We start from the raw sequence: 10,837 nt of genomic DNA, 5'->3' as shown, positions 1-10,837 counted from the left end.
CATGGACCCTTACTATTGCCAAGAACTTCAAACGCAAATGTTCTACTTCCAGAGGAGAAACGTTAAATTTAGGGAAAATAAATGCGTGGGTAGGGATCCAGCTCCCCCAGCTCCCCCAGCTCCGCATGCAGCCGGCTTGGATGGGCGGCCAGCTGGGTTGGGCGGGGCTGAGCAGCTGATCCCTCCAGCCGCCCCGTGGGGCAAGCGACCGCGCTTGCGCTCGAGCTGCCTCCAATCCGGGGCCAACTGCCATCACCGCGGAGAGGCCCGCCGGCCACGCAATGCTGTCTCTCTTACTGATCCTCTTAAGTCTGGGCCGGCTGACCTCCACTGACCATCGTAAGCTGGGCCTGCAGAGCAGTGCCCTCCTTGCTCCAGAATCCTGGGCCCGGCCAGGGACAGCCCAGCATTCCGTTGGAGCTCTCTTAGTTTCAGGGTCCTGCTAGTCCTGGTGATTGGAGGGCTGAGAGCACTCCTGGAATAGTTGTCCTTCACTTACCTGACCCTGTACCGGCAGGAGAGGGAGCTCTGCTTCTGGGGAGGAGGGTGAAGGAGAGACCCTGGATGAGGTTCTCAGACCAATACTTCTTTACCTAGGGAGGGCTGAGGTCACCGAGTCCCAAGCGTCTCTGGAGAGCAGTAGGGTGTAATACTCCCAAGTCCAGCGGAGACTCCTCCTGGAATCGTACAACATATGATTTTGCCCAGTGTGTGTGTGCCTAGACTCCTCCTGGAATCGTACAACATATGATTTTGTCCTGTGTGTGTGTGTGCCTGCGTGTGTGCGTGCGTGCGTGCGTGTGTGTGTGTGTGTGTGTGTGTGTGTTGGGTCTGGGAAGTTCAGAGAGTGATATGATAGGAGAGGACAAGTATGTGAAGAATAAAAATGCTCTATGTTCTGGGAATGCTCACACACGTTTCCCTTACTGCAGACTCTGAAGCATCACTTCTGCAAATTACAGTGCCAGAGAAGATTGAGACCAACACCAAGGATGGCGATATGTCAGAAACGCAAGTAATTAAGAAATCTTTTTGTTTGTTTGTTTAAATGAACGTTTTATATTTCCCGGATTACACGACCCAAATGAATCCACACATCTTTCTTGTTCTATTACTGTTAAAGAACCATTCTGTCTGAATAAGAGCAAGTTTTGTTGATTTGTTTTCCATTTCTCAAGTAATATATGAACATTATGAAATTTTAAAGTTACACGGTGATCTGATAGGAATCCAAGGGTCGGCATCTCAGTAGCAAGTCTGAGAAGAACATTGAATTGCCAACTGAAAAAACTATTACACATCAAGACAAGTTTTATAAATTGTATGGTCTATCTGACCGTCTCCTTTTGCTCACCAAAAAAATCCAGTGAGAATGTGTTTGTAAAAGCTATTACACCAAAAATATAAATATCCAGAGAGGTTAAATTGTTTAGGAGAGTATAACATATACTTGGAAAATGCTAACAAAAAGAAAATGTGAATATCCATGATAATAGCAGGGAAAAAAACAAAAGCATTGAATGCACAAACACTTAATACACACATTTTCATGCAAACATTATGAGTGATAAGCATCATTACTTAAAATAGTTCAGTGAGAATGTATAACAATTCTAAATTTATATGAATTTAATAAAATGCCCTCAGCACATATAAAATAAAAACTGATAGCACTGGAGGGAGAAATTTTCAGATCCATTTTCATAGTGAGATCTTAAAATATTTTTCTCCAATGTTGGTTGACATATCATAAAAATATAAAGACAATTTGAACAACAAAAATAACCATTTTATTTCATGGATATATGTTTATAAAAGCGAGCCTATGGAGTAAATGTATTGTTTTCCTCTTTCTGCTCTTTGTTAGGACTGACTAGACCCAACAGGGCAGCAGTCCCCAACCTTTTTGGTACCAGGGCCCAGTGCTCCTACGAGAATCTAATGCCTGGTGGTCTGAGGTGAAACTGAGGCGGTGATGCTAGCTAAAATTGAGGAGCTGCTGCAAATATAGATGAAGCATAGCGGGGTAGCCTACCACTCACCTCTTGCTGTGAGGCTGGATTACTGCCAGGGCACGGACCCAAACCTATCCGGGGCCTGGGGATAGGGGACTCCTGCCACAGGGTATCACACATGAGGCTTGCCTTTAATGGCAAAGCATATGGTGCAGCAAGAGAAAGAATTCAGGTAAATATCAGGATCCAAGAAACATCCAACAGTCAGCTCTCCATGAACCCAGTTTCTGCTCCTGGAACATGCTGAGTCTGTGGCTTGAAATAACAAGACCAATGGGAAGAATTTGGGCCTTGGGAGAACTCCTTACAAAGCTTTCAGTGACTCTAGCCAAAGTCACAGCCTTGTCAAAGTAGGCAGGGAAAACTAAGGAAGCTAACCTTGGCCAGGGGACTGTTGAAACCTAAATGGTGCATTATAAATCTCATTGCCTTTTTCTTAACTAAGAGTCAGAAACATTCAGGCCTGTAGGCATCCCCAGAAATCAGGAAAGAGCTTTTCTAATCCAGCAGTAAATCAGCTCTGTCTACACAGTAATTCGTATTCTTCTCTAGAATATACGGGTCATTTAACAAAATTTATAATAGCAAGTTAAAAAAATGAAAAAAAAAATCGTGCAGAACTCTGGTAACAATTTAATTTAAAACTTAACAAAGAGACTGGAAAATGTATTTGGTAATTTGAAAAAGCACTCGTACATAATTCATGGGTTGAAGAAATCATAAATTATAATGGATATTAAATAATAAATAATGGACAAGAATAAAGAAATTACAAACCGAAATTTGAGTCACGCTCTTAAGATGGTATGGTATAAGGGTATAATTTATAACTTCAAATACTTAAGTAAACAAAAAAATATGAAAATTAGAAGTTAAAAAATATAACCTTAAAAATGTTAAGATGTTACTAAAATTAAGAAGTAGAATTAATGAAAGTTAAGTTATAAGAAAATACCCCATATTCGTAATCTCAAAAATTGATTTTTGAAAAGAATATAAAATAGATATTTTGATGAGATAGACTAAGGAAAAGAGAAAGGAGAAGGAAAAAATATGTCATATCAGAAATGAGAATAATGCAAAGTAGTAATAAAAATCCCCAAAATATATGCTAATGATTTGTTTAAGCAAAATAGTTAAGTGCAGAAAAATACTAGTGACCTACAAGGAAATAACAGCACCGATACTCTCTCCCCTGCCTCTAATTACAAGCTATACCGATTGTTTAAGAAATGTGTATAATTAGGGCAGCAGTAACGGGTCCAGGTGTCTCCAGAGGGGTCCCGGCCACAAGGCAGGAAGTGGCCAGACTGTTTTATTAGAAGGCCGGCGGCCTATAGGATCTCCACTCAGGCAAGGAGGGTACACACAAGGCTGGTCAAATCAAGGTGACCCCAAGAAAATGTCTCTTCCCTACAATGAAGGAGGAAGAAGATAAAGAAAATGAGAGCAGAGGAGAGGTTATCATTCCTCAGAATAAAGGCAAGAAAGCTACCACAACTCCAGATAAGAGGGTGATGGTTTCCTCAATAAAAAAGGTTGCAGTCGCTACACCAGCAAAGAAAGCAGTTGTCACCCTGACAAAAAGGCAGCAGTTACACCAGCCAAAGCAGTAGCGACACCTGGCAAGAAGGGAGCAGCCATGGCAGCCAAGGGAGCAAAGAATGGCAAGAAAGAGAACAGTGAAGAGGATGCAGAGGAAGAAGATGTCTCTGACGAAGCTGTGGGGATTGTAGCAAGCCAAAGGCAAGATAGCTCCTGCAAAAGCTGTTCCTGTGAAGGTGAAGAGTACTGCATTGGATGAAGAAGAAGTGGAAACTGTAGAGAAGAAGTTGAGAAGGAGGAAGAGGAGGAAGAACCTGTCAAAGGAAGAACCTGGAAAAGGAAAGAAGGAAATGGCCAAAGAGGAAGCAGCTCTTGAAGCCAAGAAACAGAAAGCAGAAGCCACAGAATCACTCCATCTTCCAGTCTCTTTGTTGGAAACCCGAATTTCAACTAATCTGCTTCTGATTTTAAAACTGGTATCAGTGTCATTTTTGCTAAAAATGATCTTGCCGTGTGGATGTCAGAAATGATGTGTCTAGGAAGTTTGGCTATGTGGATTTTGAATTTGCTGAAAAAGCCTTGGAACTCACTGGCTTAAAAGTCTTTGGCAATGAAGGTAAACTGGAAAAACCAAAGGGAAAAGGCAGTAAAAAAGATTGTGATGCAAGAACACTTTTGGTTAAAAATCTGCTTTACGTAGTTACTCAAGATGAATTAAAAGAAGAGTTTGAAGATGCTACGGAGATCAGATTAGTCAGCAAAGATGGAAAGAGTAAAGGGATTGCGTACATTGAATTTAAGACAGAAGTTGATGGAGAGAAAACCTTGGAAGACAAGCAAGGAACAGAGAAATGGGCAATCCTTTTCCTTGTACTATATCAGAGAGAAAGGTCGAGGTCAAGAGTATAGCAGCGTAGAAAATAGAACTTGGTGTGGCGATGAAAAACTCTGGTTTTAAGCAACCTCTGCTGCAGTGCAACAGAAGAAACTCTTCGGTAAGTATTTGAGTAGACAACTTTATCTAAGTGCCCCAGAACCAAAAGGGCAAATATAAAGAGTGTACATTTATAGAATTTGCTTCATTTGAAGTTGTAAAGAAGCTTTAAATTCCTGTAACAAAAGAGGAATTGAGGATAGAGCAATCATGCTGGAGTTGCAAGGACCCGGGGGAACACCTAGAGCAAGAAGCCATCCATCCAAAACTCTGTTAGAGGTCTGTTTGGACAAGGGTAGTCACCAACTGGGAGGCTAGATCTTCCAAAGGGTTTGGTTTTGCAGCCTTCAATGGTGAAGAAGATGCCGAAGCCACCAAGGAAGCCATGGAAGATGGTGAAATTGATGGAAACAGTTACTTAGGACTGGGCCAATTCTCAGGGGAAAGATGCCTTTGGGGGTCCTGGCGGAGGCAGAGGTGGCTTTGGAGGAGAAGGTGGTGTCAGAGAAGGCCATGGTGGATTTGGTGGCAGAGACCGGGGTAGCTTTGGAGGGTGAGGAGGCTTCCGAGGAGGCAGAGGAGGAGACCATAAGCCTAAAGGAAGGAAAGGAATTTTGAATAGTTTCCTCAATCCCTATCTTTCCCACTTCCATTTGAAAGGAAGTTTTTACTGTTACCTGATCAATGACAGAGCCTTTTAAGGACATTCCGAGACAATATAGGGCCCCGTGGTCTACTTGGAACTCCATATAGATACCACTTAAAGGGAGATTCCCTGTTGGTTTGACTGCATATTCATATATTCATATAAACTTCTTAAAGAGGTGAGTGTTAGATTACTATTAACCCATTTTCTAATCTTCCAATTAGTTGCTAAGAAATAAAAACCTTTGGCTCTATTTCTTTAGAAGTACATTTTGTTTTGTTTTGTTTTGTTTTGTTTTCTGCGTTGGGTTGTAAAGGAAAGCAGAATGTTTTATTGTAATTTTCCTTCAATAAATTTGAGACAAATTAAAAGTCCTAAACTCCGGTGAAATAAATGTGCATAATTATATCGAAATACACAAATCTGTAATTTATTTGTATATCTAAACTTCTGTGTACTCTCACCCAGATCAGAAAGTTCTCTTGTGCTTTTTTCAGACATTACTACCACCTTCACTATTTTGTTGTCTTGAACTTCACATGAAAGGGATTATTCGGTAGTACTATTTTTTGTGTTTCGTTTCTTTGATTGAACATTCTGTTTTAGGGATTCATTTACATAGATGCATATATGAATTAGTTCATAAATTTTACAGCTGCATAGCATGCTGAGAATTGAAATATTAACCTGGTACTGGGCATTGTTTCCCGTTTGTAGCCATTATGAATAACTCTGCTCTACAGAAAGAAGTGTTTTGTTGATGTATGCTTTTATGTGCATATTTCTAGTGGTGAAATGCTGATTTATAGAGTACGTACACATTTAAATTGATAGAAATGTGGTAGATCATTTACTTTAATGGTTATAATATTTTTCATTTCCATTAGCAGTGTATGAGAGTTTTGATTGTTCCATATCTGCACCAACACTTGGCATTGTCACTCTTTTCATGTTTGCAATTTTGATAATTTTATTCCTTTTTCTTTATGCTTCTGGTTCATTTGGTACCCCATGATGAATAGTGATGATGAGTGACTTATAGATCGTTGATGGTCCAATTGGATGTGAATTGCAAATACCATTCTTCAGTCTGGGGATTGCTTGTTAACATTCTTAATCATGTCTTTAGATGAACAAGTTTTTAATTTTGATGGTGTCCAAGTAATCAACCATTCTATGGCTGTTCCTTGTCTTCTACTTAATAATTATTGGCCAATATGGATTGTGGAAATAGTCTCCTATATTTTCTTCCAGAAACTTCATAATTATAGTTTAGATTTGGGGTGGTTATGTCTAAATTAATTTTAATGATATGGTGCAGGGGTCAAGGGTCATTTTTTCCCATATGAGTGGCTATTGACTTACCTCTATTTATTGAAAATATCACCCATTTCCCATTAATTTAAATAGGTACCTCTGTCAAAAATATATATATTTTTTGTAGATTATTCTAGCCTTAATTCTTTTCAGGTGTTCTAATAGTCTTAACATAAGTTGTGCCCTATATTAATTACTATAGCTTTTGAGTAAGTCTTGAAATTTAGTGTTTTAAGTCTTTCTACTTTTTGCTTTTCTTCAGAATTATTTTATGTATTATTATAGGTCATTTGCATTTATATATAAACTTAAAATTATCTTGCCAAATTTTACCATTAAGCTAACATTCAAACTACAAGTCAATTCTGATTGAAATAAAATCTTAATATCAGCATGTCCAATGCATGAAATTGGTACATCTTTTTCATTTATTTAGGTCTTATTTAATTTTCTCTGGCATGCTTTGTATTTTTTATGTAGAGTCTGGATATCTTTTTATGCTTTCTGATGCTTTGGCAAGTGTTCTTTATAACTCTTTCTGTCTCATTTTATAGAAATAAAATAGATTTTTATATATTTAAGTATGTTAATTTTGCAAATAATCACTGTCATTAATAATAATTTTCTGTTCCCCTTTCTTGTCTATGTATTGCATTCATATCATTTCCCAATGAGGACAATTTTGTTCTTTTTCCCCTGATATTTCAGTCTTTTTTTGTGCTGGAATCCCATATGATATTAAATAGCAGGTAATAGTTCATCTAGTTTATTGATGCTTTTGTGTTTGTTCTTTTTTTACTGTAGGAGGAAACAATATTTCAAAAATGAATATGGTGTTGGCTCTAGATTTCTCAAATGTCTTTTATTAGATTTTAGGAAACTTTATTTTTTTTGATGGATCGATTTATCTGCAATTACATATTAGTATACATATCTTTGTGTGTATTTATATATACATTTCTGTCAGTGTAGTGAATCAGCCTTTCATTCCTGGGATAAGAGCCATTTTGTCATGATATATTTTAAGTGGGTTGGATATAATTTGTGAGTACTTTGTTCAGGACTTTGTAATTATGACCATGAGAAGCATTTTACTTTCTTGGAATATAGTTGCCTTGTTGCAGTATCTGGATTACACTGCCTCATAAAATTAGATGGGAAGGGTTCTGCCTATATTCCATGAATTTCTGTAAGATTAGCACTTTTTTCCTTATTCAAATGTTTAGTAGAGATCACCAACTGAATGAATATCTCTGGACCTGGAGATTCCTCTGTGAGAATATTATTAATTACAAATTCAAATTCTTGATATAGTTGGGTTTAAACCTATCGATTTTTATTATCTCCGTAAGCCCTTTTTTTCTGTTAAATTTTTCAGTTCTTACCATGTTTTCTTCTTTACTGTTCAGTATATGTCATTAATTGGATTTTAGCTAATTTATAATTAAAGAAACTATGTGCTCTTAGTGGGGAGTGGAAAACGGTGTTTAGAATCCAATCTCTGTATGCTCGGTATGCTAACTGCTACTGGGGTTTCATTGCTTATATATAACTCAGTGGCCCAAGCCAGAAAATATGTGTGCATACTCCCAGAAATACAGATATAAGGTGTGTGTGCACATGTGTGTAGATGTGTGTATAAATATGCACATGTGTAAATATTAAAGTTTATATTGATAGATCATGTTTATAAGTTTATCAATATGTTTATATTGATATATCTAATTCCCATTGAAAAATATAGAAGAAAGAAAATGGGGGAAAGAACAGATGATAAGATATGCCGTAAAGGAACAGCAAGAGAGTTGGCTTCTACTCTGATACATGAATTTCATTAAAAGTAATTGATGTGAACTTTGCAACTAAAGTCAGAGATTGTCATAATGGGTGAAAAAATTGAAAGTTGTTTACAAGAAATACTCTTTAAGTATAAGAGATGAATAGATTAAAATAAAGGAATAAAGAAACCTATATTTTACTAAAATCCAAATCAGAAGGAAGCACAAGTTGATAAATTGATATCAGGATGGTGGACTGAAGAACAAGGATATTACCAGGATGAGTAGTAGCATCTCATAATGATAAACCAATTACTTTATCATGATGGCATAATAAAACTAAAAATATTTGCATCTACTAAGAATGCATCAAGAACGTGAATTAGAAACCTATAGATGTGAGTAAAGTAGACAAATCCATAATTATATTAGTGACTTAAAAACTCAGTAAATGATAAAAAAAATCAGATTGATAATCAACAGGGATCTAGAAGCCTTAAAATACTAATAATCACCTTGACTTTAATTAGTATGTATAGAACACAGGAAGTGGGTAGAGAAATTTTATCAAATTCTTTTTCTATGGTTATTGATATGCTTTGTTAAGTCTGCCATGTTGACATTTGTTTTTCTGCCCATAATTTTATTTTATTTTATTAAATTTAATAGGGGTAACATTGGTAAATAATATAGGTTTCAAGTGTACAGTTCAGTAATATGTCATATGTATATTGCATCGTGGGTTCACTACCCCAAATTAAATTTCCTTTCATCACCATATATTTGACCCCCTTTATCCTTAAGTACCTTCCCCTCCCCACTTTCCTCTGGTAACCACTAAACTGTTGTCAATGTCCATGAGTCTCTGTTTGTCTTGTTCTTTTGTTGCTTTCAGGTCTATATCTCTCATGAGTGACATCAAAAACGCAAATCATATGATTTCACTCATATGTGGGATACAAAACTCATGTTTCTTTTGATTCAGGTGGAAATACAATATCTGATTGTAGATTATCCTTATAATCATGAAAGTATTTGAATTCATAATTTAAATAAGTTGCCCTCAAAATCTTACTAGTCCAATGGTTTTATGGCTTTACACAATATTCAAGGAAAGAAAGATATCTTTTTCAGAGAATAGAAGATAAATTAGCTAACCCTTCAGATTATGCAATATCATTTTAAAATGTAATGTTGTTATATAGAGGACAAATAAAGTATGAGAAAAGGAAGTTCTAGGTCCTTTTACTTACAAAATAATTAAAAAGCAAAATTCGTAAATAATTGTAAAACATGACTAAGTAGGTGTTCTCTCTGTGGAAATATGTCATTACTAAAAAAATGCATTAAATTAACTCACCACACTAACATATTGTTAAAAAATTAATTAATGCATCCAGAAAGAGAATTTTAGAAATTAATCACACATGTCCACACACATGCTCACCATCTACTCATAAAATATTTCATTTTAGAAGAGAACAAACTCAATGTGATTTTAATAAATCTAAGCAAAATGGCAGCATCAACAAAAGCAGATTATAACAGATGTAATGCTTTTTGTTTTAAACAGTGCAGCATCTTGTTTTAGGGCCAGACTAAAGACAAAGATGCCCATTATTACCACTTTATTCATTTACAATATAAAAATCAAGGAAAAGAAATATAAAACAAGTATGGTTTCAAAGATAAGACATAGTCTAGTTATTACATAGACCAGGTTTTGTCTTGACTATCTGGGCATACGGTGATACCATTATCTAATGTCCAGAATGTAGAAAGCAGATTATACAGATTTATGCCAAAACAACAAAATAAAGATGGAATACTAAAAGAAATACTACTGAAATCTGTTTTTTTTTTCTTTATTGTATGCATATGCACACAAATATAGTTATAAAACCCATCATGAAATAAATCACATTTGGGAGGCATTTTTATACTAGCAAAGCTCTGGAAATTGAAACTTGCTTTTATCCTTCAGAATGCATCACTAAAGTTTAGGTGAATATGAAAATTTTTTTAAAAACTACCTATGACATCAAAATGGATAAAAAGTTAAAATAAAAAAGTGAAAACATCGAAAGTAAGTTGGTACAACTATGTTAGTATCAGACAGAATAGAATTTAAAGAAACACTTCTAGAAATAAAAGATACCTTATTATGGATAAAGTGACCAATTTATCCTGGAATAACACCATACTAAATCTTTTAACACACAACAGCAAAGTTCCAAAAATGTAAGCAAAGAAAAAACCCTATAGATTAAAAGGAGAAAGAAGCGATGCAGAGTAATTTTGCAAATGCCAACATACCTTTTTCAGTACCAGTAAGGTTACAGAAGACTGAACAGAAAAGGTTGAAAATGACATTTACAGAAAACTGCGCCCAAAGAAAAATTCACGTCCTTTGCAAATATGGAACATTTACCAAAATTAACCATGTGCAACCCCAAAAGATTGCATATGTTTTATGACGATGTCCCCGAGAGGATTCTTTGGGATGCAGTCCCCGAGAGGATTCTTTGGGATGCAGTCGCTGAGAGGATTTATTAGGGTATGCTCTTGTGGTGAGCCCTATGGAAAAAGAGGGAAAAAAGCA

The 10,837-nt window shown here is 36.3% G+C and overlaps 1 protein-coding gene and 1 pseudogene across 1 annotated transcript in view; both read left to right on the top strand.

Annotated features, from left to right (window-relative positions):
• Nucleotides 1-270: 270 nt before the first annotated feature.
• The window catches only part of LOC102896962 (A disintegrin and metallopeptidase domain 3), an 80,250-nt gene continuing 69,683 nt past the window's right edge, over nucleotides 271-10,837 (top strand). The window contains exons 1-2 of the mRNA XM_025050018.1: nucleotides 271-339; nucleotides 933-1,015. Of these exons, the coding sequence (XP_024905786.1) occupies nucleotides 282-339; nucleotides 933-1,015 (141 nt within the window). The 5' untranslated portion in view covers nucleotides 271-281. The remainder of the gene's footprint in view (nucleotides 340-932; nucleotides 1,016-10,837) is intronic.
• On the top strand, nucleotides 3,434-5,195 carry LOC102895253 (annotated as a pseudogene).

The sequence above is a fragment of the Pteropus alecto genome, unplaced genomic scaffold (genome assembly GCF_000325575.1).
Source record: "Pteropus alecto unplaced genomic scaffold, ASM32557v1 scaffold24, whole genome shotgun sequence".
NCBI lineage: Eukaryota > Metazoa > Chordata > Mammalia > Chiroptera > Pteropodidae > Pteropus > Pteropus alecto.
This window is presented reverse-complemented; position numbering and strand designations above follow the sequence as displayed.